This window comes from Oculina patagonica, chromosome 12 (assembly GCF_052425735.1).
Source record: "Oculina patagonica isolate OP01 chromosome 12, crgOcupat, whole genome shotgun sequence".
In the NCBI taxonomy this organism is placed as follows: domain Eukaryota; kingdom Metazoa; phylum Cnidaria; class Anthozoa; order Scleractinia; family Oculinidae; genus Oculina; species Oculina patagonica.
The window spans coordinates 32,535,828-32,553,071 of NC_135769.1; the positions used below are offsets into that span (position 1 = coordinate 32,535,828).

Consider the following 17,244-nt stretch of genomic DNA (forward strand, 5'->3'; position numbering starts at 1 on the left):
TAACCAAATCTAAAATAATTCCAAAACATGCTGTACAAACATTCTACTCTTTGTGACAAACGACTTGACGACCAATTGTTCAGAAATGAAAATCGACACAGTTCTTGCTAAATAAAAAAAAAGTTTTACGGCGGAGTCAGGCTCAAAAAATATACCGCAAGATCACACCCCCATTCATAGTCAGAAACCAGCAAACCATCTAGTTTGCTAAAAAAAAAAACACTGCGTGACATCAATGACGTTACCTTTTTCATTTACAAAAATAACTTTAACTTGTCAAAGTAAGTGCAATTTCACAATGGTGAATATCAGTACAGTATGGGGCCCAGTTCTCGGCCACTTTGTGTTTAACGCGTTTTTTCACACTCCAGTTGAATCAAAAGAAAAAGGTATTTCCTTCAAACGATAGACTGATTCATGTGCTTTAAGTATCTTGAGTTTGATCGTTCAATTCGATATAGAAAGCTCACACGTCGAGTTTACGCGGAGGTAGGTGAATTTGCATTCCCAAAAAAGTTGTTTGTTTACGGCTCCAAATTCATGGATGTAGTTAAATTCGTATTTTATCCAAAAGCCCCCACCATACGAGCTAATTTTTGGCATGTGAAACGTAGAATAATTCAGCTTTCTGCTTTAGTTAACTTTTCGTTGAACCGTTGTATTTTTTGGTCTTAATTTACTTCGAAATTTTTTCTTGCGACGTTTGCGTATTTGCCAGTTCTCGGCCACCCTGCTCGCTATCACAGCTTAGCGCTTGGTTTTTAATATAATTTCATCTGCTGCTGCCAGAATGAAAGAAATAAATGTTTTAAAAATAAAGTTCAATCTTATCTCTAAGTTTTGAGCTGACTCTTGTCTTGTCTATTATTTCTACAACACCTAAATCTTCAAAAGAAAAAGGTATTTCCTTCAAACGATAGACTGATTCATGTGCTTTAAGTATCTTGAGTTTGATCGTTCAATTCGATATAGAAAGCTCACACGTCGAGTTTACGCGGAGGTAGGTGAATTTGCATTCCCAAAAAAGTTGTTTGTTTACGGCTCCAAATTCATGGATGTAGTTAAATTCGTATTTTATCCAAAAGCCCCCACCATACGAGCTAATTTTTGGCATGTGAAACGTAGAATAATTCAGCTTTCTGCTTTAGTTAACTTTTCGTTGAACCGTTGTATTTTTTAGTCTTAATTTACTTCGAAATTTTTTCTTGCGACGTTTGCGTATTTGCCAGTTCTCGGCCACCCTGCTCGCTATCACAGCTTAGCGCTTGGTTTTTAATATAATTTCATCTGCTGCTGCCAGAATGAAAGAAATAAATGTTTTAAAAATAAAGTTCAATCTTATCTCTAAGTTTTGAGCTGACTCTTGTCTTGTCTATTATTTCTACAACACCTAAATCTTTCAAGACCTTTTCACTGCAAAATAAACCATCTAAATGCACGGGTCACACAATGCGGTTTTGCCAGAACCTGCACATAGGCAACTAGGCGCGTTAAAATCCTTCTTTTCTAAAGTAAAACAAAGCATCATAAAAATAATTTGGGATCGATATAGTATAAATAGGTTTACAGAGTGATTTTATGACTGTGAAAATTAATTGAGCATTTTTTACAGATAATTACGGACAAGCTTTTTAGTGGCCGAGAACTGGGCCAAGGTTGCCGAGAACTGGGCCCACAAATGGAGCTTTTATTTTTATTATTGCTCGGGCAAATTAATTTTTGACCGGTCGATAGCTTTACACCAAAAAGCTGAATAATGTAGCTAGCTCTGGGAGAAATTTTAAGTTCCTGCAGTTCTTCTGAGGTAAGAAATACAAGTTTACGTCAAAAGTGGCCGAGAACTGGGCCAAGGTGGCCGAGAACTGGGCCCACAAATGGAGCTTTTATTTTTATTATTGCTCGGGCAAATTAATTTTTGACCGGTCGATAGCTTTACAACAAAAAGCTGAATAATGTAGCTAGCTCTGGGAGAAATTTCAAGTTCCTGCGGTTCTTCTGAGGTAAGAAATACAAGTTTACGTCAAAAGTGGCCGAGAACTGGGCCAAGGTGGCCGAGAACTGGGCCCACAAATGGAGCTTTTATTTTTATTATTGCTCGGGCAAATTAATTTTTGACCGGTCGATAGCTTTACACCAAAAAGCTGAATAATGTAGCTAGCTCTGGGAGAAATTTTAAGTTCCTGCGAATATTCTGAGGTAAGAAATACAAGTTTACGTCAAAAGTGGCCGAGAACTGGGCCCCATACTGTACTTTGCCCCGTAAGCTTTTTTCTCTGTCCTTCCGCCGAAGCAAAAAAACACAACCTGATTACACATTAACCCAAAAGTCGACCAAGTGTGCCTGCAACGATTTCCTGTCAAAACTAAAATGAAAACCATTGCGGTATGCGTCACCCGTAGCGGTTTTGTAGCAACCCCGAGCTATCCCCGTCTTTTTGGCCGCGCCAGGAGACTACGCTCTAGGACGACCAAAGGGTAAACCTTAAATCGGCCACGCCCGATTAATAATACTGGAAAAGTTGAAAATTTACATGCACATGTAAATTACAATTTACAAAATGTAAATCTTATTTACATTCTTTGTAAATTCAAATTTACATGTTGGAGTTTTGTAAAACAAAATTTACATGAAATTTACAGTCTTCAACGGATCATGTAAATGTATTGTAAAAAGTGATTTACATGGTCCTTTATTACAACGCTAATTGTAAGAACATGTAAAAAACATGTCAAATGTATTAACCACTTTTACAGTTTTTTTCTTTGTAAAAAACATGTAAATTTCTTTACTAAATCATGTAAAGAACATGGAAAATTGACAAAGGGGCGCCGTTCGGAAACATGTAAAAAACATGGAAATTGACAAAGGGGGCCTGTTTGGAAACATGTAAAAAACATGGAAATTGACAAAGGGGGCCTGTTTGGAAACATGTAAATACCCTGGAAATCGACAAAGGGGGCCTGTTTGGAAACATGTAAAAAACATGGAAATTGACAAAGGCGGCCTGTTTGGAAACATGTAAATACCCTGGAAATCGACAAAGGGGGCCTGTTTGGAAACATGTAAATACCCTGGAAATTGACAAAGGGGGCTGTTTGAAAACATGTGAACATGAGCTTTTAATTCATGTTGTAACCCACCGAATAACTTTCGCGTGCATTCATTAGTTAGACAGAACGCATCACGTGGTACGAAATCAAACGACGAAGAAGAAATCGGAGAGATTTAAGAAAGTATAAAATAAATATTTCCCCTTCCGGCTTGCTGGAGGATAATACTCCTTGCCTGAAAGATTATCCTCAAAATTTCACAGTTGCCTTTGAAGCTTAGTCAACTGTTCATTTTTTCAGCCAAGGGCATTATCCTCCAATATGCAACCGCCTGAATGGGGTTTTATTATTTACTAATTATCTAGATGAACGAAGCGCAAGACGAAATTAAGCGACTGATATCAGTTTTAACATAACTCATTACAAAAGCTCTTAGTTACAAATCTTTTACTAATGTCAAAAAGTAAACAGATTATAAATAAAAACCTTTTGATGCAGAAAACGAAGGCGACTATGACTTCGTCTAACAATATTTTAAACAATCTGGAGCAGTGGGGGGAAAACGCTAGCGTCCAACAGTTTGGCTTATATATTTTTCGAGACATGCGTTTTGGTTTTCTTTATATTATAGACAAGGAAATTTTGCACGCGAACGGCGGTAAAATTGGTCGTTTGCCGTGTTTGACCTGGTCGAGAAGTAAGGCCGAGAAGCACTGGCGCGAACGAAAATTAATCCCGGCGTCCTCTCTGGTACTTTTTGGCGCTCGGTTCAACGGTTCGAAGATCGATCATTGAGAGGCCTTTTATCTCGCTAAAAAGGGCAATTTTCCTCTCTTTAAGACCTTATAACTTCCAAATTAGCTGCATGGAGCCTTCTTTCACCGGATCTCCAATCACTACGCCTGTTTTAGCCAAGTTTCTTTCCAAGGTAAGCTTATATATGACCGTTCAAATCATGTTTTGGTTGATTTCCTCTATGTAGCTTCTAGGTGAGATTGGTTTTAATATTTTAATAGAAGTTCAAAATGTAGAATTTCGTGTTTGTTCTTGCACTTCATACGTATAATTCAGCACTTCTTAAACATGAAGTTATTGTTAGAATAAATTGAATAATTGCGTGTGCATATAGAGATGTCAACACAGGACTGTTCAACATGTTTTATTTAAAATATAAGCTTATATAATTTAAGAGTGCAAGGCTTATTTATTCATGTTATTGTATGTATAGTAATTATTATTTTGCCGATTTGCAACAGTTTAAACTCAGTGAGGTTTTCAACTGGCAAATTATAAAGCAAACTAAAACAGCTTTAAAATTATCACCAAAAGTATTTAGCAGTATTTATCAATCTTATCTATATAGTACTCCTGGCATATCAAACTCATTCGATTGGTTTTGTTAGTCGAAAAAAATCGAACGTCTATTTTGCTGTGAGTTCGATTATTCCCAGGGTATCCAATCGAATGTTCGGTAATCGAACTCAATCGAACACCAATTGTTCGATTAGGTTCGGTAATCGTACATAATCAAACTCACAATAAAATTTGGTCAATCAAACTCAATCGAAAGTTCGATTACCGAACTCCTGTTTGTTTATACTGCGTATATATTGATTTATACTGCGTACATATCGATTGATTTCAAGAGCCACAGCTGAAGTCAATTTTGCATGCAAGTTTTTTGCTTATTACGATGATTTTGATCTTAAGAAAAAAATTATTTTACTTGTTCACTTATTATTTTTGTCATCCATGTTGATAGTAAGCACTTCCTCCAATGTAATTGTTATGCTGGAAATTGCTCTTCTCCTGTCAACGTCGCTTTTGGCCGCCCTCGAGGGCTAAGACAGACTGATGGCGGCAGCGTTTTGGCTCCCTATAATGATTCTTCACATATTGAACACACTGATTGCCTGTGTTGCAGTGAATGAAATGGTGCAACTTCTGTTTGAGTGTAACGGTAAAAACTGCAGGGCAGAAACCATATCCTTCCTTCTAATATAGAAATGTAAACAATAGTGCATTTCAGTTATTTTACCGTCCTTCTGTTCTCTTCTACCAAATATATTTTACTAAACATTGACATTCAGTTCGATATTTGGACGTTTTTATATTTATTCCATTCAATAAAAGTTGATTTTGATTAGTCCTGCGTGATTTACTTATCAAGAGAAAGATTCAGAACTAGATCAAACCCGATTGAGTTTGACTGTGTTTGATTATGTTCGATTGGTTCGAAAATCGGACTCACAGCAAAATAGATGTTTGATTTTGTTTGATTACCAAACCCAATCGAACGATTGGTGTTCGATTGGGTTCGATTGATTTTTGGTTTGATTTTGTTGGATTGGATACCCCGGGGAACCAATCATACACAACCAAACTCAATGTGATTCGACTTTGTTCGGAATCCATCTCTTGATAAGTAAAACATGCAGGACTAATTAAAGCGAGTGTCAATGTTTGTTTATACATATTTTGTATAAGAGAACGAAACAACAGTTAAATACTGATATATGCACTTTTGTTTACTTTTTATAGTGGTGGGAAGGAAATGGTTTCTGCCTTGTAGTCACCATAAGACTCAAACAGAACATTTTTTTCTACTTAAACAGAACTTGCACCATTTCATTCACCGCAACATAGGCAGTAGTAAAAACAAAATAATAAATAAATAAAAAAACAACATCAACAAAACATAGGCAGTGCACCATACAAAATGTCTGCATAATATACAAACAAGCAAGAGTTCGTAATCAAACATTCCATTTTGTTGGATGGACCAAATTTTAATTTTAGTACGGTTATGTGCAATTACCGTACCCAATCAACCGTTGGTGTTCGATGGGGTTTGAATATGGAATGTTCAGTTGGTTACGTCGGGAGTACTGAAGTGACTTTCTAATTGAGTCAGCAAATGACATTGAATTGTTTGGATGTGTTATTATTTTCAGATGAAAGGGTTGATAGCAAGAGTGGCATGTAAGTACAAGCCTCAATTTATGTCTCAATGACTAGCAGCTAATCAAAGTTTTAAATCCAATGTAGACTTAATGACCTGCAGTCAAAGGCTTTTTTCTGTAAGTCGAATAGCACTGCAGTAAGCCCAAATAGGACTGAGGTTAGCCGAAATAACAACCTGGTTAACCTCAATACAGTGGAACCCCGATATAACGATCTTCAATATTCCCGATATAACGATGAATATGTTATGTCCCGGCAAAAATAAAATGTATAGGACAGCACCCTGATATAACGATTCCTTGATATAACGATATAATTTTACTGCCCCCTTGGCATATCGTTATATCGGGGTTACACTGTACATGTAGCACTATTGTTAGCCTTAATAGCATTGCACTTACAATGTAGCCTAAATAGCACTCCAGTTGGCCTTAACAGCACTTTGTGTGGCCCTAAATTTTAAAACTCTGGTTAGCATGTTTATGGTTAGCCTTAAAATAGTTAATAGTGGTAATGGTAACATAAAGTGTACTTTAAACATTCTGACAGTTGGCAGCTGGCCACTGTGGTCCAGTGGTCATGAGTATAGCTTACCATGCAATCAACTTTGTAGGAAATTTGCTACATGTACATTTACAGCTGGTCTAGTACAAATTCCTACATGTCCAAATGTGCATTGTAGAGTGCTTAAAAAATACATGTTCAATTGTACATACATGTGCATATTTTAATGAATTTTGTGATACCATAAGGTCTTTTATTCTTGTATAAAGTTTATATTTGAGTGCAACCAGTGGACTGCAAAACTCTACTTCTCACGTCCTTGATAACAACTGGATGGCAATGTACATGGAGCAATGTCTGCATGTAAAAAATTACTTCCAGTCAGCTGTTCTCAAGGTCAGCCCTCCCAGTTATCTTGAAGTCCCTAATGTGCAGGTTCAGAAGTGGTGATGTTGTGGTTTCAACTCTTTGTTGGCTTTAATTTTTCAAGCCGGTTTTGATTTTTATTTTCTTTTGTTTCAGATAATATTAAGAAATGAGACAGTGAAAAGTAAAAATTGGTTTGAAAATTTTGTAACCACAACATTGATCTAACCAGAATTTCATTCCTAATGATTCTTTATAATTTGTTGTTAGGTTAAAGAAGGCTCTACCACTTTCACTGATGAAGTCTTGTACATACAAATACTAAAAAAGGTGGCAATAACCAGAGGTGGTTAAGGTGTAAAATCGTTTCACCTCGGGGTCAGTATCAAGTCTGTACCATCACAATGAAGCATCTTGCTGAATGTTCAGTTGGTGTACATACATGTACATGTCGTGTGGTTTTCTGGTGGAAATTTATTCCATCAGTTTTGTTCTACTTTTGTACAAATTATTTGAATTCATGGCAGTTTTTAAATAAGACCATGTTAACAAAGCCTGACAATTACAGTGATAAATGTGTTAAGTGAACCTAGGCTGGTCAGTGTTCGAAATCATTATTCAAGAGGTTCTACTATGGTTATTTGATGCCATAGCTTTTTTATCAATTGTAGTGCTATGATAGTAGTTGAAGGGTTGGAACCCAAACCATTTGCCAAATAACCACTGTTAAAGGTGAAGAATTATTCTACATCAGTGTCAGTCTTAGGTCTGTACTTTCACAATTAAGTGTTTATTCGATTAAGCGCCCAACCTCGAATAAGCGCCCACCTCGAATAAGCGCCCACTCTGTAGGTAAGAAAAGTTAAAAATAAGGTCTTGTAAATGTACAACGAGAGCGACCGAGCAAAGATGAAAATCAGCTTTTGTACAATTTAAATTCAAGGCATTTTTTTGGGACAATTTTAACATACATGTAGCTTAGCAGTGAATGGTGTTTGAACTTACCCTGCGGGAAGGCTCACCTTGGGGCACGAAATATACTTTGGGGCACTCACGACTGGCGGGCACAGCAATATGGTGGGGAGGAGACTGGTGAAGAGGCACCAGTAAATTTCATATCTCAATGAATGTCATATCTTGTCAACATTCCTGTCAAACTTCTACTTTCTTTGAAATTAAATTGGCTTGTCAGTATTCCTGCGGTTTTCGGGGTGGGAGTGAAAAATTAGCAGAGGTTGATGCAGGTTCACTCGCGGCTTTGCCACGTAAATGTCGTTCTTGTGCGTGCTCTAAGGTGAGCCTACTCGCAGGCTAGTGTGAACTTGGCTGTTCAGTGTTCAAAATCATTGTGCAAAAGGTTCTGCAATGTTTATTATTCGTTTGATTTCATAGTTTTATGATATGGAAGGGTTGTGGTAGTAACTGAAGGGCTGAAAGCAAAATCATGTGCCAAACATTACATGAATTGAAGCAAAAGAAAAACATTCAACAAAAATTTAATCCTGAAATACCATGGTTTCATTTCCAACCCTTCAGTTACTGTAAAGTATATTTTATGCGGTTATTCAAAAAGACCATTTACGCCTATTAATAAAAGTGATCAATATCTTAGCCATAGTATAACTTTTAAAGGCTCATTTTCATCCTACAATACATGTCTTTCATGATATGGTACATTTTCATACACATGCTAAGCTATTGCATAATTCACTTCATATTGAGTGCATGAAGACACTTCAGTAGAGGAACATAGGATAAATCGGGGCACATGCCAAGCAAAAGAGATTGGCTTTTTAAGAGAAAAGCAAACACCAGTGCAACATGCAGGATCAAAGTGGGCCTTTGCAATAGAGGAATAGTATTATTACTATTTGGAAATGAAGTCACTGATATGTTATTAGACAGTTCTATCAATTAATCATGCATAAATTTATCTTAATCTTTATTGTTTTCCATAATGATTATGTGAAGTTGAAATAATTGGTATCAGCAATTTTTGACCTAGTAAAACTGCTTTATTTGAACTGAAAAAACTATGCAAAACTATACGATCTAAATCATTTTATTCTGAATGAAATGCTAATTTTTATTATATTTATTAAGAATATTCCAAGCTATATATACATGCTTTATTGCAAGATACATGCAGACGAACTTTATTACTTATGGGGTATAAAATCATTTGTATGTATTATTATTAACTGGAAAAATATATGCACTGACGTACTGAAAATGAATGTAGTTAGGATAGTATCAAAAAAAGGTTCTAGACGAATTAAAGAAAACAGTGCCAGGCATTCTGTTCTTCATTTTAATTACAGGGGCTAGGCAGGTCCCCTTTGTCAATTTCCATGTTTTTTACATTTTTCAAACAGGCCCCCTTTGTCAATTTCTATGCTTTTTACATGTTTCCAAACAGGCATCCTTTGTCAATTTCCATGTTTTTTTATATGTTTCAAACAGGCCTCCTTTGTCAATTTCCATGTTTTTTACATGTTTCAAACAGGCCCCCTTTGTCGATTTCCAGGGTATTTACATGTTTCAATCAGGCCCCCTTTGTCAATTTACATGTTTCCAAACAGGCCCCCTTTGTCGATTTCCAGGGTATTTACATGTTTCAATCAGGCCCCCTTTGTCAGTTTACATGTTTTCAAACAGGCCCCCTTTGTCGAATTCCAGGGTATTTACATGTTTCCAAACAGGCCCCCTTTGTCGATTTCCAGGGTATTTACATGTTTCAATCAGGCCCCCTTTGTCAATTTACATGTTTCTAAACAGGCCCCCTTTGTCAATTTACATGGTTTTTACATGTTTCCAAACAGGCCCCCTTTGTCAATTTCCATGGTTTTTACATGTTTCCAAACAGGCCCCCTTTGATCAGTCTATTTATAAGCATCAGGTATAAATGTTTTTACATGCTTTTTACAGTGTTGATCGGATAAATTGACATGCTATTTACATGGTCCGTGGTCTTTCGTTCGGGAAATTTACATGATGTTCTGTGTTTTTTCATGTTTTACTTCAAATATTTACATGTTTTTGACATGTTTTGAGAAGAACATGTAAAAGGGTAAAAACTATGTAAATCATCCTTTACAGTGTCTTTACATGTTATTTACATGTTATTTACATACTATGTAAATTTTCAACTTTTCCAGTATAAAAAGAAGAACCGCAAATTATTCTCAAACACTGACTGACTGAAGGGAACCTTACCTTGTGCCTCCGGGATCAGAGAAGCCAACAAGCCAAACATAAAGCATAAAAATACAGAAAGCATCTTAACGATGGCCTCACAAAAACTTCACAAAATTTAACTGATAATCAGTCACATTCCAGCGAGAAGCTTTGGTGGGTGGTTCAGTGGCGTGGATCATGAACTAACTGCAACATCCAAAGTCAATTTTGGCTTATTCTGTATTAAGACATGACAGCTCCTTAGGTTAATCACCTTTAAGTTACTGGTGGTTGCTACAACTAAAGAGTTCCCCTGCATTGTGGTTTGTGGATAAATATTTTTGCATCGTAATCAATCCTTTATTTTGACAGGCAATTGTCTCTTCTATAAGATGTTGCTGTGTTTACGTAGTTTGCCATAGCTTCATGTTAAAAACACATTTTGGGAATTCATCTACAAATTCTTTTTTATTTTTATTTTTATTTTTTTTTCTCTGTTTACCTGTATCCCGTCAAATCTAGCCGTGGATGTCGTCAAAGAGAGACTCTATTCTGACTTTTCATTATCTGAAAGAACAAATTTATCGATAGAGAACATTATCAAACTCTTAGAATTCGTTCTTGACAGTAACTTCTTCGTTTTTCAAGGAACAAACTACAAACAGATTTTTGGCTGTCCTATGGGATCACCAGTCAGCGCCATTTTAGCCAATCTGGTCATGGAATACGTTGAGGATAAGGCCCTCTCCTCGGTTCCACACCCACCTAAATGGTGTCGACGACAGTCATGTGTGTCTGAAAAAAGAATTTGTAGATGAATTTCATTCGCACCTAAACTCGATTAACCAGCACATCAAATTCACCATCGAAGTGGAAACAGAAGGTTCAATCGCTTTCTTGGACACTAAGACAACGAGGCAAGTGGATGGTTCGATAGCCGTTTCTGTTTACAGAAAAGCCACTCATACCGACCGCTATCTAGACTTCAATTCACACCACCATACTCAACATAAACACTCTGTTGTACGCACTCTAATGGATCGGGCTAAGAACATCCCATCCACTGAGGAGGAAGTGTCATCTGAATCTAAACGTGTATTGAAAGCGCTGGCAGCGAATAATTATCCTATCAATTTTATTCGTAATGGTCGTCAATCTAATGCCGAACAAAAAAGTGGTGCCAACGTTGTTGAACAGCGAGGCTTGGTTGTTCTACCGTTCGCCAAGGGTTTTTCTGAAAGAATCTCAAGAGTTCTCAAAGGTTTTAACGTCAAAGTGGCTTACAAGCCCATCCGTTCCATCGCCAATATTTTGAAAAAACCCAAAGATAAAATCAGCGAAGAGTCGTCGAAAGGTGTTGTATATAAAAGCAAATGCAAAGACTGTGCGTGTGTTTACATTGGCCAGACCTCGCGCGCACTCAAAACACGCATCAAAGAACATGCTAAAGTGATAACAACAATGGACAGAAATTCCCTATTGACCGAACACCATTTGCTCAACGATCATGAAATTGATCTGGAAAATGTTGACATTATCGACCGATCTTCAGTTTGGAGACAAAGACTTCCTCGAAGCGTGGCACTCAGTCCGAGATAGAAACGCTATTAATGAACACGTAGCATTCCCGAACATTTATAAGAAACTTAACAATTTTTAATTGCATACCACCCCCTATTCTATCCGTTTCAGTCGCGTTTTTAGAATTCCACCCCCCCCCTTTTATTCAGTACATTCCTTATCACCTTTTTCTGCATTTTTTAGTTTTTTATTCCTATAACACCAGGGACGCCGTTTTAAATTTACATATTGCTGAAGAAGGCTACAGCAGTAGCCGAAACGTCCTGCACATATTTTAGGCCAGTGTCAACTTTTATCAAATAATTTTAAGCTTAAACTTGTTAACAATCAAAATAGTAATAAAGGTAAACCGGAAATCACGAATAAATTGCCCAATTCTCGTTTTATGGCAAAACGAAAAATACGGATTTAATAAATTTTGATTTATGTCTTGTTTTAAAAAAGGGGTATCAGCAACGCCGTTGCCCGAATTTTGTTCGAGATTCTTAATGTAACGTTTCCCTGGATTCCTGTTTATAATACCATCGCCGGGAATTGGGGAAATTAATCTGGGCCCGGGCCACGCTCACTTAATATGTGAAGATATTCATATTGATTTATCTACGTTTCGCTAAAAATCTTTCTATTCACCGTGGCTGTTTTGGTAACAAATAATGTGTAGTACTGTTTTGGCGAAGTCCTACTGATTAAAACTCGGAGATAAAAACCGTGGCCTAAAACGAAACCTCCACTGTTACTGTTTCTGTTACTGTTACTACTGTTAAAACAAATAGTGGGAAATCTCTAAAACTATTGACCTCTGACTAAAAATGTGTTAAAATAAATGGGAAAAGAGTTTTGTTTGTTGGGAAAGAGAATACAAGTATCAGTCGTTTTCTTAGCATGGCGATTTTGGGTTAAGTGACGTCGCATTGGGTTGTCATTGTTACCAGAAAGTAATTAGCAAAATGCTCAACATTGGAACAGTTTTCATTTGCTATCATAAAGTTTCCACCGTTTTGTGCTACATTTTTCAATAATTTCACAGCAATTCTCTCCGCACAGCCTTACCTTATTTAGTACGCTTTTTGTTACCAGCGTTCAACTTTGATCTGTTTGTTGTTTCTTAATCACCCAGGGTTTAACGCTGTCTTCACAAATCTCGGTGCGAGTGGAAGATATGGTCCAACATCACTTGGCAGTCATTACACAGGTCAGGATCATGACGGTCAAGTAACACTGTCAAGCGGTATTCAACAGTGGACTGTGCCGTACACTGGTAAATACAAAATAGAAGCAATAGGAGCAGCTGGGGGGTACGGTCAAAACAGTAACAATGTTCAATACCAAGGAAGAGGAGCAAGAATGATTGGAAGTTTCAACTTATCCAAAGGAGAAATAATTCAAATTCTTGTTGGTCAAGAAGGAGGAGTTAACAGTAACTACTCTAATTCTGGAGGCGGTGGAGGTACATTTGTAGTGAGAGGAAGCAACATGTCTTTGATAATAGCTGGCGGTGGGGGAGGCTTACAACGACCACAGTCAAGACATGCTGGATGTGATGCCAACACAAGTACAACAGGGAATCCTGGGCACCAGTCATGGTCAGGAGGGAGCAATGGACATGGAGCACAGACTGCTGCTGGTGATGATTATTCAGGTATTAGAGAATTGTGTGGTGAACTTTTGCACTTCACCAAGGTCGATTATTACAAGCAAGAAATATATGTTATTGAGGGTATAACTAGATGCTGTGCGCAAGTTCAGTTACATATCGATATCACAGATGACGTCAAAAATTTGTTTGCAGGCAAATTGGTCACTTATGTCCTTGCCGTATTTTGCCCGGGGGGGGGGGGGTTCTCGAACTATAAATGACGGGGGGAGGTCCGACGTATTTTTTGGGTTGAAAATTTACACGCATGGTATTTTTTTGGGTCAAGGGATCTGTCACGTGTTTTTTTTTAGGTCTTAAAAAAATAGGCGTATTTTTGGGTCTTATCTCTGGGCGAACTTTTCGTTTCGGGTTGTCGTTGCGATTAGTGGATCAGAAAAATATTTATTCGAACTTTTTTTTCAGAGACGTGTGTTCCGGAAAAACTGTTAATATTAAGAAGACAATACAATGTACATTTGTAATGTTGTTTACTTCTCTTGTTTTCTCTATGACTCATTACAATGATGTCCATCAATGTCTTTCATTTCACTTTAGCTGCTCCCCGGGAGCTGTTCATCACCGGGGTTCATCATTACTTGCACGTGTATTTAAGTCTTTTTTGGGGTTGGAAATTTTGATGCCACCGAGCATGAAAGCGAGGCACAGCGGACACGTGTATTTTTTGGGTTTGCAATATGAAGCTCTTTCGGACCCCCCTTCCCGTCATGGAGTTCATCCCTGTAACTCTAGCAAAGTCAGCGTAGATCTGTAGGATGGCTTTGGGCATGCTTTCGTACAGTATACTTCGAGTACCCCCCTGGGGTATTTTGACGTGATTTGTGATCCGTGGCGAAATATAATCTGTTTGCATTATACAACAACAAAACGCAGGATCAAGTTAGTTTTTCAATTAAATAGAGTTATGTTTTAATACCTTCAACAGTACTACAAACTTAGTTTTAGATGATAAAAAGTGATGTCCCTAGAACACTTATTCATTGCTTACTTTAAAATCGGTTAAAATTGATATTCTGGAACAATTGATTTGTATTGTTGTTGTTTTTCTTAGGTGGTGGCGGTGGCGGTTTTTACTCCAGCGGAAGAAGTGGAACGAATTTCGGTGGTACCAAGCAAGGGTTTGGGCGGTGAAGGGGGCAAGGGATTTCTTCAGGGAGGAGTGGGTGGAAAGGCTACAAATGATAATGACGTGGGTGGGTTTGGAGGGGGTGGTGGTGCCGGTGGAAGTGGAGGGGGTGGTGGAGGCGGAGGGGGGTACTCTGGGGGAAGCAGTGGTAGCAGTAGCTGGGATTCTTGCGGAGGTGGGGGAGGATCTTTTAATGCAGGAAAAGATCAGCAAAACGAGTGTTGTTACACTACCGCTGGTCATGGTCTCGTGATCATTACATTTAAAACTTAAAGTTGATCAACAAACAATATTGATTACTACTGTGCTTTTCAACTGAGGTTCGGACGTGGCTTAATTGTTTGGTTTATTTTATGAACCTATATGGCGTAGTTAGTTGCAGTGATTTTGAGTTTAAAATAATCGTTATTGTTATCCGCCTCCACTCATAATCATTAGAGTACAAATAACTGGAAACGAGAACAAATATAGGAGACCGGTCGTGTACTTTTATATTGCTTATGACTACACGACATAAAACTCGAAGAGTAAAAACTTTTTCCGTTTTGGTGAGGTTTAGTGGTTTACTAAAAAATATTCGGCGAATCCCAAAACGCAATGCTTCTTCAGGTACTAGAGGTGTTGCGTGACGTTGGTCCCAAGAGATTATGAGGATCCATGGCCGCTTGCCATTAAGCCAAATATTTTGGAAATTTCGGTCGAAAATCAGATAGAAATGTCCGTTTCGGTTCGGTCTGACCGGAATATTGAAAACCACCTCTGGAGGTGGTCCAGTATGACCTGTAGGACCTTTCGGACAGAAAAACTTAACGTTTCAGTTTGACATAATTCAGTTCAGTAAACTTTTCAGAGATGCGGGGAATTGCAAAATGGAAAGGACCATCTATAGAGAGTGTTTTCAAATGACGTCACGGTGGCCATATTGGTGGTACAAAACTATGAAACGGCGGCCATGTTGGTGTACTAAGCCAATCTTGTTGGATGTGATGTCTTTCTTATTTTAACACCTCTTTTTGTTCCAATTAATTTGCATACATGCTGGCCACGTGAGTGAAAACGCTCTATATTTTGGGTAGGTGTAATAGGCATGTACATTGCATAATTTGCCAATATGTTATAGTGTGAGACGTCGTCGCCACTAGCGAAATATTATGACTGATTTTGATTTTTTTGATAATAGTTTACAACTTTCCGTTGATTTTCGAAACTTTTAGCCAATCAAAGAGCCAACACTTGCACGTGCTCGATCAGTGAGAAGCGGCTTTGGCTTTCAGTTTCAGATGGATTATGCAATCGGAGGAAAATTGCAATAATTAATCAGGAGTCGGGTTGTTTGAAAATCAAGGATTGGGTTAAAGTTGAATAATATAAACAGAAAATCTCGCAATTGAAGTCAAAATTCATAAAAAATTCAAAAGTCATGGCGCTACTTTGCTACAAAAATATGGAACGAGCTACCAAATGAAATCAGGGCCATTGTTGGTAAAAATGAATTTGTCCGAAGGATACTTACTGTAAACTTTTAAACTTTTTAGCCGAGTAGATGTAAAAAAAAAATTTTATTGCATTTTTAACAAAGTAGACACAATAATATTCTCAGGTAGTGCATTTAAACATTTTAGAATTTAGATTATATATTTTTACATTCTTATAGATTCTATTTTAGTTTTCTTTTATCTGTTATTTTAGTGGAACATCTGTAAACTAGCTATTCTAAGCTAAGCATGTTTCCCACTTTAAATAAAGTATTGTATTGTATTGTATTGTATTGTATTGTATTGTATTGTATTGTATTGTATTGTATTGTAAAATTCTGGAAATCGTACTTGGACAAACGGACAGAGAGCTTTTACGATCTTTTACGGAGTGGCGGCGGAGTTTCACTGTGATTTAAGATTGAATATTTATTATTAAGTATTTACTAATCCAAGAACTCCAAATACACCGAAGCTTGTTTAAAATGTTTCAAAGTTGTTAAGTTAAACATAAATTAATTGTTTTTCAGATAACAGTTATCTCTAAGATTTAATGACTCCCTAGAGTTTCATAGTGGAAACTGCGTAAAACTTACGCTTTCAGTTTTGTCAATGGTTTTTAACTTTAGAATCTGGTTTAGCTTAACATCGTTAAGTTGGTGTTACGGGATATTATAACTTCTAACAGTGTCATAACTAGTACTGGAAACTTTGTATGCAGCTCATTAATAAAACAGTTGTCCAGTCATTCGTTTGTTTGCGTTTTAGAAATTACAATGCGACTATTGGAACCGTGGTCACTCGGAGGATGAAAACCAATTACATGTTGCCGAGCTGAATAGCCGGAGAATTTCAACTCAATTTTAAGTTGAAACTTTGTATCGCACTATAGCAAATTAACTCAGACAAGCGAAGTTGAAGTTCTCTGTTTGCATTTTGCAAGGTAGTTTAGTTCTCATCCGCTGTAGTAGTCGCACTTTTTAAAGTATGAAATGTTTAGCAAAACTGGCTCGACGAACCCTAATTCAAAGCTACTATTGGCTTCAACCGGCCATATGCTCTTGGTGACATTAAAAAAACGTAACTATAGCGAAAGGCGAGTTTTCAGGGTGCATAAATAAGTGGAGACGGGATAGCACCTTGGAATCCCATATGCAACAACAACAACAACTTTATTCGTACCCAACTTAAAATTAAGTTTGCAAAAACTAGTAGAAATAAAATAAAAATGAGTACATGGCTGCCCGAAATAACCAACGAATCAACCGGAAAGCTTCCTATTTAATTAATTAACTAGAATTTATTCATGCATCGTGCGTTTCCATGCTTACTTCAACAGGACAACT

At 37.3% G+C, this 17,244-nt stretch overlaps 2 protein-coding genes and 1 long non-coding RNA gene across 3 annotated transcripts in view; 2 read left to right on the forward strand and 1 right to left on the reverse strand.

The window, feature by feature from the left end:
* LOC144633175 (uncharacterized) overlaps nucleotides 1-17,244 on the reverse strand; it is a 109,249-nt gene that overhangs the window by 27,421 nt on the left and 64,584 nt on the right. The window lies entirely within an intron of this gene.
* LOC144633232 (uncharacterized) lies at nucleotides 3,756-9,511 on the forward strand. The gene is made up of 3 exons (XR_013567014.1): nucleotides 3,756-3,979; nucleotides 6,006-6,033; nucleotides 7,156-9,511. It is a non-coding gene; the product is annotated as an uncharacterized LOC144633232 (long non-coding RNA).
* Nucleotides 13,029-14,752, forward strand: LOC144633221 (uncharacterized). The gene is made up of 2 exons (XM_078492046.1): nucleotides 13,029-13,282; nucleotides 14,349-14,752. Exons 1-2 carry the CDS (start codon nucleotides 13,172-13,174, stop codon nucleotides 14,694-14,696), a joined length of 459 nt encoding a protein of 152 aa, XP_078348172.1. The 5' UTR covers nucleotides 13,029-13,171; the 3' UTR covers nucleotides 14,697-14,752.